The sequence below is a fragment of the Podarcis muralis genome, chromosome 3 (genome assembly GCF_964188315.1).
Source record: "Podarcis muralis chromosome 3, rPodMur119.hap1.1, whole genome shotgun sequence".
Taxonomy (NCBI): Eukaryota; Metazoa; Chordata; class Lepidosauria; order Squamata; family Lacertidae; genus Podarcis; species Podarcis muralis.
The window spans coordinates 93730694-93750094 of record NC_135657.1 but is presented as its reverse complement, the minus strand read 5'-3'; the positions used below and the strand labels follow the sequence as shown (position 1 = coordinate 93750094).

The 19401-nt window shown below is 49.0% G+C and overlaps 1 protein-coding gene across 1 annotated transcript in view; it reads left to right on the top strand.

The window, feature by feature from the left end:
* Positions 1 to 19401, top strand: part of RNF144A (ring finger protein 144A) — a 62710-nt gene that overhangs the window by 33905 nt on the left and 9404 nt on the right. Inside the window, exons 2-5 of the mRNA XM_028722483.2 lie at positions 2326 to 2471; positions 17804 to 17908; positions 18107 to 18167; positions 18923 to 19130. Coding sequence (XP_028578316.1) covers positions 2337 to 2471; positions 17804 to 17908; positions 18107 to 18167; positions 18923 to 19130 — 509 coding nt within the window. The 5' untranslated portion in view covers positions 2326 to 2336. The remainder of the gene's footprint in view (positions 1 to 2325; positions 2472 to 17803; positions 17909 to 18106; positions 18168 to 18922; positions 19131 to 19401) is intronic.

Here is a 19401-nt window from a genome sequence, read left to right as displayed (position 1 = left end):
CACAGACTTGGCAACTGGGGAAGGCTCTTCTCTGCTACTTGTGTGTATCTTGAGAGGGAAATAGTACAGTTGAGCCACCCTGGCATATTGAAAACAGAGCAGCGCCTTGAGTAGTCATAGATGAAATGGCATCTCTTGATGTTCCCATTTTCGGTGTTGTTTTTGTAATGCAGCAGTAAGTGGTACACTCGATGCATCACAAGGCTTAAAAATGTACTGGTAAGCAAATTTCATTCCCGCATAAGCTCAGGTAGTTCAGTGTCTCTCAGTTTGGAAGCAAAAAATGGAGCCATCTAAAAATAAAGCGGTTTCTACATATTCCAGGAAATCTCTAAGAGACACATTTGTATGAACGTTTTTTAAAACCAGCCCTGGGCTGATTGGTGGGGGAGAGGGGAGTGAACCCCAGTAAACCAAAACCAACAAAAAGTGTGGTTTAATATACACACAAATATCTCTACCCCTCCTCCTTCTGCCAGGTTCACACACTCTTGCACACCCTTAGAACTTCACACAAGGAAAATAGTTTGCTCTGAGGTCCGCTATATCTCTGTAACAACATGATTTAGAGCTAATATCCTGTTCAGTACCTTTCTCTATCCCCTCGCCGCGAGCAAAGTTCATGCCGTGGATTTTCAGAAGAAATGATCTGGGACGCCCACCCCCATATATGATTGCTTGATCTTTTCTTGCTTTTCTCTCTCTCATCCAATTCTTGCCAGTTCAGTGTTAGCTTTGCCCGATACTGCTTTGTGGCAAAGAACTGAAATATTTTGTTTGTTTCTTTCCTTGGAGACCTGAAGGCCAAACTATAAAGCGATTTTTCGTAACCGTTGGAGGGCTTCAAGTCCACAAATCGATAGTTACAGGAAAATGCAGCCTTTTGAGCTGAGATATGAATTATGAAAAAAGCTAAAACTGTAGCTCAATATAGGGATGAATCTATGTAATTACAGTGGTACCTCAGGTTAAGTACTTAATTCGTTCCAGAGGTCCGTTCTTAACCTGAAACTGTTCTTAACCTGAAGCACCACTTTAGCTAATGGGGCCTCCTGCTGCTGCCGCACCACCACAGCATGATTTCTGTTCTCATCCTGAAGCAAAGTTCTTAACCTGAAGCACTGTTTCTAGGTTAGCGGAGTCTGTAACCTGAAGTGTATGTAACCTGAAGTGTATGTAACCTGAGGTACCACTGTACATTGTTCATTAGACTGGTGGGAGTGCATGGGCTTTTATCCCTTTTATAATTAAGGTGCAGGTGCGTGTTTGGGCATTTAAAAGAATGGGGGAGCTGTATGTTATGGATTATGTAGCCTGTGGCAGAAAGCTCAGGCTGTGTTGCTCTGCTCCCCACCTCAGAAGAACAGAACTAAAAACACACCAAGGCTCAGGATTCACTAGCATGGCACAGTCTGCAGCTTGGACTCAGTTTACAGTACGTTTGCCAGCAAGGCTGGCCATTGCTGAATATAAACATCCTCTTTGGCCTGTGCATATGAGTTATGTGATAACATAAAACCATTTCTCCTGAACAAGATTATGTCTTAAGTGTCCACTCTATGCATCATTACACTCTGCAGTTTGAAACGGGAATAGTGATTGAGCCCATTAGTGCTGTGATGGAAGTGACGAATAGCCTGATGCGGTAAACTGACATGTGACGCAAACACTGTGGCCAGAACACCCAGTCAAGTAGGGTGGCCATGCCTGTCCCCTTTCTATGCACATTTCCCATTTGGGAGGGGAAAATAAGGCTATGCTCAGTGTTAGGGTACCAAGGGGTTGCTCGAGAGCAAGTAGGCAAATGCCTCCCTGCTCGGCTGTGAAGCCTTGCTTTTGATGCCAAAATAAACTTTCTCTGTGCAAAGCGCCACTCTCCCGTGGCTCGCTCATTCACTGGCAGAATCTGTGAGTGGGCGGTCCTTAAACCTTCCCCAGCAGAGTAGTTTCTTGATGCCCAATCTGCTCCTCCCCTCTCGGCGTGGAAGCTTACTGCGCAGGGAGGGCGTGGGTAACGGAGGACCTCTCTCCTCCCCGCTTTGCCCAGGCCAAGGTGTCCTGGCACCACCTCGCCTCCTCCAAGCCCTGAAGCTCCTCTCCACTGGAGGCGCGGTTACTCTCCTCCGCGGAGGAGGAGCTGCTTCCCACGATCTTTGGGGGCTCTCTGTAATCCATCCGGCTTTTCCCCTCTCGCCCCTGAGCCGATGGCAGTTCCCTGACACTCAGCTTTGCATCGAGGCCAGGCGGCAGAAGATGGACCAGGTGTCTGATAAAGTTCTCTTTCTTTCTTTCTTTCACTGATGCATCTCTTCTCTCTCATTTCAGATTATTCTGCAATGACTACAGCAAGATACAGACCTACTTGGGACTTGGTGCTCGATCCTCTCGTGTCGTGCAAACTCTGCCTTGGAGAATTTCCAGTGGAGCAGATGACAACAATCGCACAATGCCAGTGCATCTTCTGTACTTTGGTTAGTAAGCTTCAAACAATGTATACGCCTCGGCTGGAAACGGTTCTGTTGTCCACACCACACCCGCCAAGATCTGTGCGCAGCCAACGAGAGTTATGCTTGAGGATTTGTGGGTTGTACGTGCCGTGCATGCGTACATAGTTAATGCAGGCGTGTGGGCATAGTCCCAGGGTTGTTGTGGTGCTTTTACACCTCCTGTTGTATTACCCTGGTGCTTAATACCACACATACAGAACTGTGGGAAAATTCTGGGCTGCTTCAGGGAAGATGGAAGTGGTGAGGTTTATTGGACAGAAGCTCCCAAGATGCACCTTGCTGGTTCAGTCGCTGGCGTTTGGCCTAATCTCACTTGCAGCGCTTGTGAGAGGATAAAATGGAGGTAATCTTTATAGGTGCCACTTTTGCAGAGGGTTAAAAATATTATAATGATAATTTTGTGCCCATTTATGGATAAGCGGGCACCTGGGGCTTATTCAGACCCATATTGTTATGATCCGTTACCGGATTGTGAGGTTGTGTTTATTAAGTTGTGTGCCTTTCTTCATAAAAAAGCACATTTGAAAGAAAGAGGGGGATGGAATGTGTGTGTTTGTGTGTGTGTGAGAGGAGGGTGTCTTTGTGCTACATCAGCAACATTTCAAACAGAGAAGCCAAAGAGCAATCTCCTAAACGGCTGTGTGGAGCTTTTGACGTCTGGGTTTTGAAAAGCAGCGTGCCACAGAAAAGAAAGAGCCATCTGGTTAAGGTCATAAGTGTATTGAGAATGGCATGGGCGGGAAGTGAGTGGGCGTCGAGCTTCATCCATCTCCAGTTAAAAACAAAAGCCTAAAGTAGCTTCAGTATGTATTTACACAGGGAGAACTTGGCCAGGTCGGGTCTAGAAGGGTAGCAAGCAAGAAGACTAGTTTCAGTCAAAGAACACCACCCACTTCTACAGGTTTTTTCCCCCTTAAAAAAGAAATTAATAGGACTGAGTCTAAGCAACAGCCAAGCAGAAAATTCTTCAGAAATTCTGGGGGTGGGTAGAGGGTGCAAAACTCCTCCCTTGGCTTAAACAAAAAATGCAACCCAAATGACTTTCAGCTTCATTCTTCTGCAGCTTCATTCTTCTTGCCCAGGTGATGGGGACTCTCTATTTCCTTCGGGCACTGTACTTCGCAGCACAGGAAGGCTTAAGGGCAACTCCGTGTTTCCTGGGCAGTGAGGTAGTTCCCCCACACTTGCATATACAGTGGTACCTCAGGTTAAGAACTTAATTCGTTCTGGAGGTCCATTCTTAACCTGAAACTGTTCTTAACCTGAGGTACCACTTTAGCTAATGGGGCCTCCCACTGCCGCCACGCGATTTCTGTTCTCACCCTGAAGCAAAGTTCTTAACCTGAGGTACTATTTCTGGGTTAGCGGAGTCTGTAACCTGAAGCGTCTGTCACCTGAAGCATCTGTAACTCAAGGTACCACCGTACAGTCTTTCATTCACCAAAAAGCAACATTTTAGCACCAGAGCATCTAGCTCAATTATGCAGAGTTTTACAACAGCAACAAATCCTTAGCTTGCAGTTTTGTGCTCTCTACTGCTAGTTGCAGCAGGAATTTGTGCATGCATACAAATTGCTGGTGACAAGCAGCAATCATCCCTTATAGAGCAGGTAACTGGCAAAGTTTAACTATTTTCTGGACTTCCCCGTGGTGCGCCTTTTCTTGCTTACCCACTTGGTTGTGGCCGCTCGAGGTACCTGTTCCAAGCTTTTCAAATCCACGACTGGCAGCGTGACTTGCCCCACGCTTTGGTTTTCAGCCTGAAAGACAGCACTGTCCACACAGTCCTTTTGCTAAAGCAAGGTTGGGGAATCTTTTTCAGTGCCATGTTCCATTCTGAGTAACCTTCCAAGGGGCAGGGGAGGGAGCAAACGAGAGCAGAGCAGCAACTGTTAATTGACTCACGCAGCGCTCCCTTAGCAAGCAAGGCCTATTCTCAGTTCACAGACACATTCTAGCTCCAGGCGGAGGCGAAGCAGGGTTGGTGAGCGGTGTGGCCTGGAGACAAGAGGTGGCTGCGGAGAGTTCTGAAAGCCAGTCAGAGAGGCCTGGAGTGCTGCCCTGCTCAGGTTTCCCATTGCCTGATTTTTAACTATCCGGATAGTCAACAATTCTGTGGCTACACTCATTCCATATTTGGCTGTTTTTGAGGTTCTCTTCCCTCCCACTTTCTCTGAAGCTTGCATTGTACTTCCATAAACCTCTGGGTTGCCCCAAGCTGGCTGACATCTCCCTTTTGTGTGTGCATGGGAGCATTTTGGCTACATAAACAATGGTACTGAAAGCCTGAATATTGTAAATAAAGGGAATGATGGCAAGGGCCCTTTAAGGCAGGGTTCCTAGGAGCGATTGAGCCTAGGTACAAACTTGACTGTTCTAGACTCTTTGAGCCTAGGTACAAACTTGACTGTTCTAGACTCTTTGTTGTTGTTGTTGTTGTTGTTTGTTGTTGAAATCACTGGGTTTGGCTTTACTTCGAACTTTTTTTTATAGAATTGCAGCTCTGAGCAGCTCCCTTAAACTGGGGAGGACTAAATGCAGCTGTTAAGAGATCTGCCATTTATTACAGTTCAGTACGTTGGTAGGAACTGCTGGAAGATCTCTTTCTTTTTTGTGGGTGGAAAAATGAATGGAAAAAGAGCCACACAGAGATCTTTCAGAACTACATAGTCGGAACGAAGTACACATCCTACGCCAACGTTTTAGTCTGCACTAGTAAAGGATCATTATATAACTGAATAGCCCTCACTACATTGGCAACCCCTGAAGTGTTGCTGGAAAGGAGCTCATAAAGGATAATCTCCTTGACACATTAGCATAATGTTTTCGGGTTTCTTGGGGGGGGGGGGAATAGATCGGTTAGCTTAATTCACAATGTTATATTTTGGAACAGTTTCTATTACAAACCAACCCAATCGCCGCTAAGCGATAGCAAGAGATTCCTGGTGTGTGTGTTTGAGCACTTAACCAGGGTTTGTGTTTCCTTGTTGTGTCCCGCACCCATGCCTCTCCCTGATTGATAATTATGTGAGGGTGAGTGGCTGTTGGGGAATCAAACCACCTTTAAATTAAAACACAGTTCACGAGCTGAGAAGCACCTAAGAGTACTGCTAATTAATCCTTTCGGCGACAATTTCTGAAACTGCTTTCCTAGAATATATTCCAGTTTCTCGGCTATTAATCTCACTGTCTGCAGCCAGTCACTTCCCCTAGTCATGCTTATCCCAGCTTCTTTTAATGGGTAGCCAGCACTGTGCTCTCTCTCGGAGCAGCTTTGCGAGAGCATCTGCTGCCAGTGCCCTTTGACATGTTCTCCAGCAAACATGTAGCCCTGTGTCCTTTTTAAAGGAAGCATCCCTCTCAGCTCCATCTGAGGCCTTGTATAAGCCACAGCCGTGATTAAAAATGCACTGATGCTTTGCAGGGGAATTACTTGCCAGCCGAGCAGGATTAGCGCGGTACGAAGGTTGCAGAAACGGACCTGTTTCCTCAGCCCACGTTTCACTGCTGTGTGGGCGGGAAGAGCTTTCCAAGGTTGTCAAGCTGCCTGTTATCTTCTGGTGCAGAGGAAAAAAACCACAGACATAGTGCTGGCCTTGGCATAGTTGGCCATCCTCGCTTGTAGAAGAAATGCAGCTGAAACGAGTTTGCAAAGAGGCAGGTAGAAGAGGGCAGGAGCTCCTGTTAACAGAAGGGCTGTAGCTCAGCAGTAGAACACCTGCTTTGCATGCAGAAGACCCTAGATTCAAACCCTGGCATCTCCAGGAAGGGCTAGAGAACCACTGCCAGTCATTGTAGACAATATGGCACTAAAGAGAACATTGCAGATAATATGGAGCTAGAGAGACAAAGGTCTCTTTAGTACAAGGCAGCTTCCCATGAAGAAGAAGAAGAAGAAGAGTTTGGATTTGATATCCCGCTTTATCACTACCCTAAGGAGTCTCAAAGCGGCTCACAAACTCCTTTCCCTTCCTTCCCCACAACAAACACTCTGTGAGGTGAGTGAGGCTGAGAGACTTCAGAGAAGTGTGACTAGCCCAAGGTCACCCAGCAGCTGCATGTGGAGGAGCAGGGAAGCGAACCCAGTTCACCAGATTACGAGTCCACCGCTCTTAACCACTACACCACACTGGCTCCATGAATGAACTGGTCCCCTGCTCCCTTGCATTTGGAAGAGGTATGAGTAATGACACCCATATATGGATGTTGTTCCTCTGTACTCATGCAAGAGAATTATCGTTATTGCTGCTGCTGCAGTTTATACACCACCTGTCAGAGACTGCCTCCAGGTCCCAGCTCACAGAAGACCAACGCTAGCCAGCAGAACTGTACAAAAGTCTTTATTTAAGTTTAGTTCCCATTTTCAAGCCCTAGCGTGCGTCTCTACGTCTAGACCCTAGACCAGCGAAGCCTCGTCTGAGTCTCCGCCCCCTGTACACCAGTTTAAGACTCTAGCCTTACTCCACCTTCTTCGTTTCTCCTTCCGCCTCTGGGTCCTACTACCCCCCGGGGTGCCTTCCTTCCTGGACGCCTCGGATGCGGACCCCTCGGACTCCTCCCCCTCTCTTCGGCGGGCTTTGGGACCCGGCTCCCTCTCCGGGCTGCTCATTGCGCCACCCTCTTGTACATTTGAACTTGGCGCGTGCGCGCTGCCCCTGACCTTCCTTTTGACCGTTTCCTCGCTCTCTGATGCAGGCGTGGCTAACCCTGACTCATGTCCTTCCGCTGACGGAAAGCTGCCTGCTGCCGATGCCTGGGGCTCCTCCCCCCTACTGCTCTCCGGTGGGGAAGCTGGTCCCGATTTCCAGCTGCTGCTCTCTGAGTCCCCTCTGGCTCCTCCTTCCTGAGGTGTTCCCTCTGGCAACCCCCTAGCTCTGACCACGGGAGCCCCTTTCTGTGAATCCTCTGATTCGCTGGAGAGACTTAGAGACCTCGGACGGCTATCATCGCTGACCTCTCCCTCGGATTCCTCTCCCTCGGTCTCTAATTCCTCCCTTTCCTGTCCCTCTGCTCCTGAACCCCTGACATCCATCCCCCCCTCGAAGCCCCCCCTTCCCCCCTCCCCTCCTTCCGGTGTGGGTACTGGGTGCTCCGTCGTAGCGGGGGTGCGTGCAGGATACAGTCCGTCCCCCATGTACTCGTCGACGTCGCTCTCTTCTGCTTCCATCTCTCTGTCTCCGTGCTCGAACCCCACGTCTTCCCCCAACACGTCCATGTCCGTCTCGCCCCCCTCCCCCTCTTCGGGTGGTCCCAGCCAAGGACCCCTCAGCCACTTCCTGCGCCACTGCTCCTCTGGTCGATCGTCCCACCAATAAGAGCTGTCTGAGGCAGACCCCGGTGGCGAACCCACCTGGGAGCTCGTGACTGGGGCCTGTTCTTCGTCCGAGGCGAACCCCTGGAATGTGCTGGCTGAAAGAGTGGGTGTGAAGAGCCAGTCGTCGAAATACTCGGCTGGCATGGGCCTGTGTGGGAAGAGGGCATGAAACTCCTCTTTGAGCAGAGGCTCCTCCAAAGCATAGTCCGGTACCCAGCTGTTGGCACTGGCCGGGGTACCCTCTCTGGCTAGGAGATATTCTACTCCCTCTTCCCCCCATCTCGAGTCTAAAATCTCTGTGACCTCGTTGATGTGCCCCCTCCTTGGCGACCCCCCCTTTCTGGGCCCTTCTCTGAGCGGGTCTGGTGCTGTGTCTGGCTCCTGAAATCTATGAGGTGCTTTGTAGGGCGTGAGCACCGATCTATGGAACACCGGATGCATTCTGGAACCCTCCGGAAGAGCCAACCGGAAGGCCACTGGATTGACCTGTGCCTGGACTTGGTAAGGTCCTATCTGTTTATGCCCTAGCTTCTTCTTCGCTAACGATCTGGTCGGCACTGCTTGCGCTGCTAACCAGACCCAGTCTCCCACCTGTATGTCTTCCCCAACTCTTCTGTGTCTGTCGGCCTGCACTTTGTATGCGTGTTTTGCTAGTTCTAACTGCCTCCTGAGCTGTTCGTGGACTTCCTGCAACTCCGACGCTAAGGCTTCCGCTGCCTGTGGCTCCCCCTCCCCCACTCTCTCTAAACTCGGGAAGGTTCTGGGATGCCTCCTGTTGTTGGCGAAGAACGGCGTCACCCCCGTCGACACGTGCTTCGTATTGTTGTAAGCGAATTCGGCGAGTGGCAGGTAGTCCACCCATGTCGTGGGCTGCTGATTGGCGTAGCATCTCAGGTACTGTTGCATGATGGTGTTGACCCTCTCCGCTTGCCCGTTGGTCTGTGGGTGTCTCGCCGACGCCAAATTGACTTTGACGTTCAGAATGCCCATCAGCTTCTGCCAGAAGTTCGAGATGAACTGTCGCCCCCGGTCGGAGAGAATAGACCGTGGCAGACCGTGGACTTTGAACACGTGGTCTATGAACAGTTTGGCGGTCTGCTCTGCCGTGGCTACCTTCGCACACGGAATGAAGTGTGCCATTTTAGTAAACATGTCCACCACTACTAGCACTGCTGTCTTTCCCCTCGAACTGGGCAGATCCGTGACGAAGTCCAGGGCCACCCTCTCCCACGGTTCAGACGGTGTCTGCAGCGGTTCCAGCAGTCCCGCCGGCGGTTTGTGAACTGACTTGGCCCTTTGGCAGGTGTCACATCTCGAGACGTAATCCGCTACTTCCCCCCGCATCTTGGGCCACCAAAAGTCTCTGGCTACTAGTTCGACAGTCTTTTCTTTGCCAAAGTGCCCGGCGGTGGGAGCGTCGTGTAGCTGCTGCAGTACCCTTGCGCGGAGGTCGTCTCCCGGCACGTAGAGTGCTCCCTTGTGGATGAGCAACCCATCGCGTATCTGGAACTCGTCGGCCTTCGCTGTGCCCTTGTGCACCTCCTCCATCTTGGCTTGTGCGAAGGGGTCTTCCCGCAGCGCGCGACGTACGGCGTCCAGGTCCACGGTTGCCGACGCGCATGCCCACGCTTCCGGTGCGAAAATGTGCTTGGCCGCCGACGGTGCCGCCTCCTCAAGGTATTGCGGCTTTCTGGACAATGCATCCGCCATCACGTTGTTGTCGCCTGGAATGTACTCTATCTTGAAGTCGAAGTCCGCGAAGAACTCTGCCCATCTAATGTGTCTCTGGTTGAGGAACCTAGCCGTGCGCCAGTACTCCAGATTCTTGTGGTCCGTGTGGACCTGCACTGTGTGTCTGGCTCCGATAAGGAAGTGCCGCCATGCCTTGAACGCTGCATGGATGGCTAGCAACTCCCTGTCCCAGATGGTATAATTCTGCTCCGACTTGCTGAGCTTCCTCGAGTAGAAGGCGCACGGCCTCCAGTCCCCCTGCTGGTCTTGTTGCAACAGGACAGCTCCCACGGCTCTGTCTGAGGCGTCTGTCTCCACCCTCATGGGTCTGCTGGGATTCACATGCAGCAGCTGCTCTTCGGACGCGAAGAGACGCTTGAGTTTCTGAAAGGACTGCTCCGCTTGCTCCGTCCAGATGAATTTCTTCTTCTTGGAGCTGAGCGTGTCGGTGATGGCCGCTGTCTGCATGGCAAATCCCTTGATGAACTTGCGGTAAAAGTTGGCAAAGCCGACAAACCGCTGGACTTCCTTCCGATTGCGTGGGCTTTTCCAGTCTAAAACTGCGCGAACCTTGGCGCTGTCCATGGCGAGCCCCGTGTCCGACAACTTGTATCCCAGGAAATCCACCTCCGTCATGTCGAACTGGCACTTCTCCAGCTTGGCGTACAGCCTGTGCTCCTTCAGTCTCTGCAGAACTTCCCTGACATCCCTCTCGTGCGCCTCTCGCGATTCTGAAAAAATCAGGATGTCGTCCAGGAAGCATACGCACTTCTTGTAAAGGAGCCCCGCCAGCACATGATGCATAAAGGCTTGGAAACAGTGAGAGCCATTTTGTAATCCGAAGGGCATAACTCTGTATTCGTAGGTGCCCAGTGGCGTGAACATGGCCGTCTTCCACTCGTCGCCTTCGCGCATGCGAATCAGGTTGTACGCCCCACGTAGATCCAACTTGGTGAAAACGCGTCCTTTCCGCACCGTCGCGAGCAGGTCGTCTATCTTGGGCATGGGGAAGGCTGAGGGCTTAGTTTTCGAGTTTAAAATTCGATAGTCCACCACCAGCCTCTTTTGGGGCGTGTCCCGCTTCTTCACAAAGAATACTGGACTGCCTCCCACCGCTTTTGACTCCCGGATGAACCCACGCTTCAAATTGTGATCTATGAACTCCCTGAGTTCCTGCAGTTCATCCTCAGACATGGAGTACAGTTTCCCAGTTGGCAGCGTCGCCCCCGGCAGGAGGTCAATCTTGCAGTCATAGGGTCTGTGAGGAGGTAGCTTGTCCGCCTCCTTCTCGCAGAATACCTCCAAAAACTCCGCATACTTGAGGGGTACTGCTTGCAGCGTGCCCAACTGTAACTGCGGGTCTTCCTCTTCCCCTTCTGGGCTGGGTATAATGCAGTGTTCCGCACAGTAGGAGGAGCCAAAAGTCAGTTGGCGCTGGTACCAAGCCAATGCTGGGCTGTGCCTGTGCAGCCAACTCATGCCTAATACTACAGGCGTGTCCGACAGTTGGGTGACATTGAAGCTGATGACCTCCCGGTGATTCCCAATTTGCATCACCATCGGCGGCGTCTGCTGTACCACCTGCCCCCCTAGCAGTTCCCTGCCATCCACCGTGACAACCTTCAGGGGCAGCGTGGCTGGCAGTAAAGCTACGTTGTGTTGTTGAATGAACTCCAGTCCTATAAAGTCTGCATTACTGCCAGAGTCAATTGTAATAGGCACTTCTAAGGTGAGTCCATTGGGCAGCTGGAGCGATGCGGTGAGCTGCACCACTGGTTTGGGTGGGAGGGGGTCTGTGGGCTGCAAAATCTCTGGGGACTTCCTCACTGACTCGTCTGGCTGGGCCCCAGTGCCTCCGTTTCCAGCAAGACTCCGTCGTTTCCCTGCTGTGGTTCTCTCTGCTGAGTTGTTTCCAGTACTGTCACTGAAGCTGCAGTGTGCTTGTGGAGCCTCTGGGGACACTCTTTCGCCATGTGCTGTCCACTATCACATATATAGCACTTCCTGTTCCCTCTAGGCAGCTTCGGTTTGACTGCTCCCGGTGTTAAGGCTCTGGTAGCTGAGTGAGCCCTAGCACCGCCAATCTCCATCTGCTCTTCGCCCCCTCCCTGTGGAGGCGTGGACTGCGCACGCGCTGCATCTCTGGGCAAGAGGGTGGGCACTCTCCCTGGTGTGCGTCCCCAACGCCCTTCTTCTTTGCTCCATGGGCGTTCTTCCTGCCTCACCCCAATCGATAGCGCTCTTTCAACCACTTGCTGAGTGGTTGTGGGTCTCTCTCCCCGTGCCATCTCATCCTTGATCTGTGGGCTCAATCCCTCCAAAAAAAGGTCTCTAACTGGCGGAGAATCCTTATCCCAATTCAGCGCGTTGACCAATGCAAAAAACCGGGAATGATACTGCCTGACGCTGGCTTTCCCTTGTCTTAGCCCAAATATGTCTTTCCGGGCAATGTCAATGTCTATGTTTGATAAGAAACAGGAATCCATTGCCTTAATGAATGCATTTGCGCTTTGGAGCGCTGGATCCTTATCCCTCCACAGATTGCGCAGCCATGCTTTCGCGTCCCCATGCAAATGGGACAGGATGAACCCCACTTTCTCTTGCTCATCTCTAAAGTCTCTATCCAACAGCTGCAGCGCAAACAGCACGTCTGCTCGGAAATTGGGGTACTGCTGCAAATTCCCATCAAAATGAGATACAATGCTGCCTCCTCTCTTCCCCAACCCAATCCCCTCGGATCTGGGTCCCGGTAGCCCCTGCTTCGCAAGCCCTTCCAACCTGGCTTGAAGATCTTTGCAGGCAGCCGCCGCTTCTTCCTCTCTCTTCCTGGATGCGATTATCTCAGCGCTGAGTTGTGTCACCGCTTCTTGCAGGGCAGCTATTTTCTGTTCTGTAGTCATCACGCCTGACTTTTGTGAGCTCGCAAGGCACCAGTCTTCTGCCCTCCCTGCCTCGCTCCCGTAGCGATGCTTGAGGCGAAGAAAACCGATGAAAAACGGAGACGAGGCTTACTGTCAGAGACTGCCTCCAGGTCCCAGCTCACAGAAGACCAACGCTAGCCAGCAGAACTGTACAAAAGTCTTTATTTAAGTTTAGTTCCCATTTTCAAGCCCTAGCGTGCGTCTCTACGTCTAGACCCTAGACCAGCGAAGCCTCGTCTGAGTCTCCGCCCCCTGTACACCAGTTTAAGACTCTAGCCTTACTCCACCTTCTTCGTTTCTCCTTCCGCCTCTGGGTCCTACTACCCCCCGGGGTGCCTTCCTTCCTGGACGCCTCGGATGCGGACCCCTCGGACTCCTCCCCCTCTCTTCGGCGGGCTTTGGGACCCGGCTCCCTCTCCGGGCTGCTCATTGCGCCACCCTCTTGTACATTTGAACTTGGCGCGCGCGCGCTGCCCCTGACCTTCCTTTTGACCGTTTCCTCGCTCTCTGATGCAGGCGTGGCTAACCCTGACTCATGTCCTTCCGCTGATGGAAAGCTGCCTGCTGCCGATGCCCGGGGCTCCTCCCCCCTACTGCTCTCCGGTGGGGAAGCTGGTCCCGATTTCCAGCTGCTGCTCTCTGAGTCCCCTCTGGCTCCTCCTTCCTGAGGTGTTCCCTCTGGCAACCCCCTAGCTCTGACCACGGGAGCCCCTTTCTGTGAATCCTCTGATTCGCTGGAGAGACTTAGAGACCTCGGACGGCTATCATCGCTGACCTCTCCCTCGGATTCCTCTCCCTCGGTCTCTAATTCCTCCCTTTCCTGTCCCTCTGCTCCTGAACCCCTGACACCACCCTTTATCAAAAGATACCTGGCAGTGTACAGCATTAAAAACACATTACAGAACATCAATGATAAAAACATAATAAAAAGCATACTGACAGACAGCCCAATAATAAAATAGTCATCATAATATCAGCCCCCCCCCCCCCCCCACTTTCACAGGCCATAGATTATTTAATAGCCATAGGCCTGGGTAAAGAGGAATGTTTTTGCCTGGCACCTAAAGACATGTAATGATGGAGTCAGGCGAGCCTTTCTGGGGAGAGCATTCCACAATCGGGGAGCCACCACAGAAAAGGCCCGCTCTCTTGTTGCCACCCTCCGAACCTCTCTGGGATGGGGGACATAGAGAAGGGCCTCAGATGACAAGCAGGCTGGGTTTGTATGGGGAGAGGTGAGCCTTAAGGTATTGAGGTCCTGAGCTGTGTAAGACTTTATAGGTCAACACCAGCACTTTGATGTGGGCCCGGAAACTAATCAGCAGTTGCGCTGGGATTGGAGTTACATGCTCAAATGATGTCCTAGTTACTTTGGCAATAGAGACAAGGGTGCCCTCTTTCCCTGCCCCAAGCAGAGAGGATTGGAAAAACATCGGCACTAAGTGGACACCCCTCCAAAAAAAAGTGTAAAGGGGTGCTAAGCAATGTGAACATCTGCTGTGCAATATTCTGCGCAACAACACTAAAAGAGATGTTATTTGTGACAGAGATAAAACAGCCCTCAGCGACATCTATCATCTTTATGTAAAAATGCTTTAGCCCAAATGAATTATCAAGTAATTATTCTGATTATGAGAGCTCATGAGTGGTGTGTTTCATCAGTGCAAAGCATGGGTTTTGCATTTTTTGTACTATATATTGCTAGCTTTGATGTATGGATATGTTGTACGCCGCTGTACAAGCATGCTACCTCTGGCTATTTATGTGTAGCAACAGCTCATTGTGTTATGCGTTGTGACACAGCTGCCATCCTTGCCCACTTAGCAGTTTATCTCTGCACTAAAAAAACAAACAAACCTGGTTATAGTGGGAATGAACCTGAATTGTTGTTGTTATTTATTTGTTAAATTTGTATACCTACTTGTAGATCTCAGAATAATGCATGGGTAGACCTGTATTAACACAACTGGACTGCCTGCCATGTATCGCAGGGGGTCTTCTGTATCCTCTTTTGTTTGGAAGATGTTCGGAAAATAAAATAAAATTCCAGCTAACCTTGCTGGGAAGAAGCCCTTTTGTTTTAAATGAATCATTCACAAAGTATACTCATCTCTAGATGTGGCTCTCTGAGGGCTAAATGTTGTCATCAGATATGCACGCAGTCTCATTTTAATACACATTTCTCATGTGCAAGTTGGATAGCATTCTCGATCGCACTTACAGCGCCATGTCGGAAATCTCACTGTCCCTGCCCAGCCGGGTCCCAGTACTGTGTGGTGTGTGGCTGATGATCATTAATGGTGCGCCTGTTGAAGAAAGATGTGCTTCTTTCTGTGATCTTCTGTGAGCGCACAGAGCTGTGATGTGCACAAAGTTCCCCTGCCCATATTTATTTCGCTGCAGAAGGCTGCTCTGCTTACACAAGGCAATTTGTGTATATATATATATATTTCTTTGTTCGTGCTGAATATTTATATCCCGCTGTTCAGCATGCAAGATGATCCCACAGTGGGTTGCCAGTAAAATACCTAACCCAACAACCCAACCCGCAGGGAACACATCAACAAACTCTAAAAATATAAAATAGCAGCAAGATAAATAAACTACACAGCAGCAGGCATAGAGGCCAATAAATCACACACAGGGCTGTGCAAATAAATAAGTGTTTAATTGATGCCAGCAACTTAAGAGTTGGCATTGTTTGGGTTTGCGAGGGAAGTTGAGGTGCCTGAGTGTTATGTACTGAAGTTCTCACCCTGGGCCAGCAAGGGGATACTGTAGATAGTTCAGGTCCACATATTCAAATAAGGGTTCGAAAGTGACATTCAGTGATTGGATAGTTACAGAAAGTTGTTACAGTTACGTTGTACTGGAGCTCTATATAAGCAGGCTGGCTGAACCCTTCAGTTCAGTTCTGTTCTGATCTGTGAATAAACAAGAGCTGTTTGGAGAATCGCTGTGTCGTCTGATATGTTCACCCACAACTTAACACTGAGAATACCCTTTCCCGGGTCACTGTATGTCTCATTGGAGGAAGAAGAGGGACCATCAAATGAGCAGCGCTTTTTGTGAAAGTGGATGGGAGAGCCTAATCTCATTTAGTAATTTGTAATAGGACTGGAATCCCTCAGAGCAGATCCAGTCACCTGAACAGACTATGAAATAGGCCTGTTCTGCTTTAGGGTGTCTTGGGAGGAAAGATATCTACAACTTCCATCATCCCTATCTAATAGAACCCGTGGTCAGGGATGTTGGGAACTGTAGTCCAGAAACACCTAGAGGCACAAGTTTGGGAGACACTGCCTTAGTTCCCTCCCCTGAAGCCAAAGTGAAATTGAAATGACCACCTGTTTGTCTCCTGCCTAGCTGTGCCTCTTATTCCCACCACTCCATTCTCTTTAGAGTCTGCAGTTCTTAGCCATTGGGAACATGGGAGAAAGAGAAGGAAGTTGGCCTCAGAGGTACTATAAAAGGAAAAAGAGAGCACAGCACCAGGTTGCCACATGTGTACATATGTGTACAAGTTTTGCTTACAGTCCCATTCAGCGCACCCATTCCCTCCCATCGAGAGAGGCTGAGTGTGAGCAGAACACAAACCTATATGCTTTCCATTTTTTCTGCAACCATTAATCCCAAAACCTGGATTCTCACTTAAAACCTATTAAACGTCATATGAAAGAAAGCTATGGCAACTGGGGGGTGGGCGGGTATCTGCTGGTGTGAATGGAGGCTGCCTGAGCATGCATATATGTGTGTGTGTTTTAAAAAGCATGGGTTCGTTTATGTAAAGCACCGTGGGTGGAAACAGCTATATAAAGAAAACGATTATAGCAAAATGCTCTAGTATTGTATCCTTGAAGATGGGAACGGCTTGGTAGTTGCTAAGAGCATTGTGGAAAGAGCTGTGAGAATCCACAGTTCATACCATGAAAGATGAAAACATGTTACCGGTCTTAGAAAACAAAGCTGCCGCAAACTTGGTTTTAAATGTAACTGTCAATAGGCCCTGTGTGCTGGGAAGGGACCATAGAAGTGTACAAAGAGTTCCAAGGATTGTATGAATGAACTTAGTCCATAGCAGCCCCCACGCCACAGTTGTTTCTGGTCATATGGCAGGCTGCTGTTGAAAGGGAAAGAGTTCAACACATCCCACTGGGCGAGCTGAGCTGTAGCCCTTGGGCTATCCCAAAATAGCCTTTGGGATCCCTGGTGTCTGATTCTGTAACTCATCAACCTTCTCTTGAGTCTGGTCAAGTCTGAGTCTGGTTCAGTCATTCCTGTCAAACTATAGCTTGGTCATCAGGAACATCAGACTTGCATGCTGGGGGTGGGGGAGGAAAGACCATCATGCACGTTTAGCCTTATAAATTAATTTTAGAATCATAGAGTTGGAATAGACCACAAGGGCCATCGAGTCCAACCCCCTGCCAAGCAGGAAACTTGGGTTGACATGAGGTCTGAATCGGGTAACCAATCATCATTGTTTTCCCCCAAACCAGAAATGGAAAGCACTTCAAACCATGGTTCTGATTCTGGTTTGGAAGCAAACTATATCCAGTTACAACCACAGTTACTGGTCTGTCATGAAGATAACAGCAAACTGTGGTTTACCCTGAACCAAGGATGTGCAGGAGGGCATTAACAACAACAATAATAATTTATTATTTATACTCCGCCCATCTGGCTGGGCTTCCCCAGCCACTCTGGGGGGCTTCCAGAAAAATATTAAAATACCGTAATACATCAAACATTAAAAGCTTCCCTAAACACAGAACACTGCTTACTCTAATAGGCTAGTGACTTGTTCACCAAATGAAGGTTGGCTTTCCTTTTAAGATGAAGGGTTGGCCAATCCTCACATGGCAAACCAAGCTCTAAATAAACTATTCATAGTTTCCCAGCTGGTTTCCAGGAAGTTGGAGTCTAACCAACCACATGACTGTTTACATCCAATATATTACCAGCCTGGACATGTGCAGAGGAAAGGCGCATGATTTCCCCACTGCATGCTTGGCATGGAAACTGGGGTCAGCCATAACATCTCAACTGGGCCATGGGTAGATCAGATTTTGTAGGAGCCGTCCGATGAGTACAAATAGACATTCAAACTGGGGAGCAGAGGCGGGGGTCTTCTTTGGTGAGCAGCCTGGTATTGGAGAAGGAAGATTAATAGCGTGAAAAACGCTCGAGGAAGATCTGAAATAACGCTGCTCACGTGAGTAGACCCATCGGGATTTGCACCTTTTGGATGACAGACCAACTGTTATTGTTGAAGCATATATTTCAATGGTGAATAATATTGACAGCCACTGGGTCTGACTTTCTTACAGTGCCTGAAACAGTATGTGGAGATTTTGATCAAGGAAGGCTTAGAAACAGCCATTAGCTGCCCTGATGCCTCCTGCCCGAAGCGAGGTCATCTTCAAGAAAATGAAGTACGTTTCCTGACACGAATTTGTCTTACGTAAAAGTTCAGCTCAGTTGTTATTGCAGATATTTGTGCGACTTGCCGTTATGTAACTTCTGCTCCAAGCTCATTGTCTATCTTTGCCTGTTATCCCTTTAGTTATCGCTATCATTAATCGGATGCTTGTATCTCTCTCTCTCTCGTTCTCTCTCTCTCTTTAAAACAGATTGAGTGTATGGTTGCATCAGAAATCATGCAGAAGTATAAGAAGCTACAGTTTGAAAGAGGTATACAGCAGACATCCCAGGTGGCCCCAAACTGGGGGTTGTAGCCAACTAAATTCCACTCACAGTAGACCCACTGAAAATAATGTGCCCATGTTCATTAACTTCAAAGGGTCATCTCTGAGCATGACTAACATTGGATTCAATCTCGTGTGTGGAAAATACATTTCCAAAACATGAGGAAGAGGTGCTTTATTTTTATTTTTTTTTAACCATGCGGGATAGCTCCCCACGGAAATTCGAAATGCGCTGTCAATATTGTATTTCCAACAGATGTTAAAAACTTACCTGTTCATCCAGGCATTTATTGATTTTGATTACATTCATTACCACCTATTGTAGACTCTGTTTTAATGAGGCTACAGATACTATTTAACAAGGTTCTTGTTTATTTTTCTTATGTCTTCGTTATATGGTTGTACATCACTTGGAACATTTTATAAACAAATGGTATTTAAATTTATTTATTTATTAAACTTCCTGCTTCCCGTTGATATTCCACAGCCATACCAAAGAATAAGATAGTGGATATGATCAGGAATTGGCATTCCACTGTGTGTGGCTTGATTCAAGAAGAATTCTGCATCTTAAAAACTTGCCTTATGCTTGAGTCAAGCCATTGTCTTCCAAGGACAGGGATTTTCCAGCCCTACCTTGAGATGCTGTGGAACTGAACCCATGCAAAAGCATATTATATATATACATGCTCCTTCACTGAGCTGTGGCCTTTTCCCAACTGCAGTTTGTTTCCTCCACAGAAGTGCTTTTGGATCCTTGTCGGACTTGGTGCCCATCCTCTTCCTGCCAAGCGGTTTGTCAGCTTCAGGAATCAGGCCCCCAGAACCCACAGCTGGTACAATGCAAATCTTGCGACATAGAATTTTGCTCGGCGTGCAAATCCAATTGGCATCCGGGACAAGGCTGTCAAGAAAATATGCCAATCAGCTACCTTCCAGGGGAAACAAGGTATAGAACTGTACATTACCAATTGACGTTGGCATAATTCTTAACACATTAACAGCTTCGCTCAGCAGGTTTTTTTGTGTGTTTTGTTTTAAAAAAGACTGATTTTCATTGTGATAGCCTCAGGTGTCTCCTTATTCACCTGTTATTTGAAGCCGTTTCTCCCTCCCATCACAAGACGGAAGCAGAAAAAGCCCAACTCTGGCAGATAGATTGCCCTGCTTCTGAAACCAGGTATATGCTAGGAATTCCTCAAGGTTCTGGAAGTTTTAGG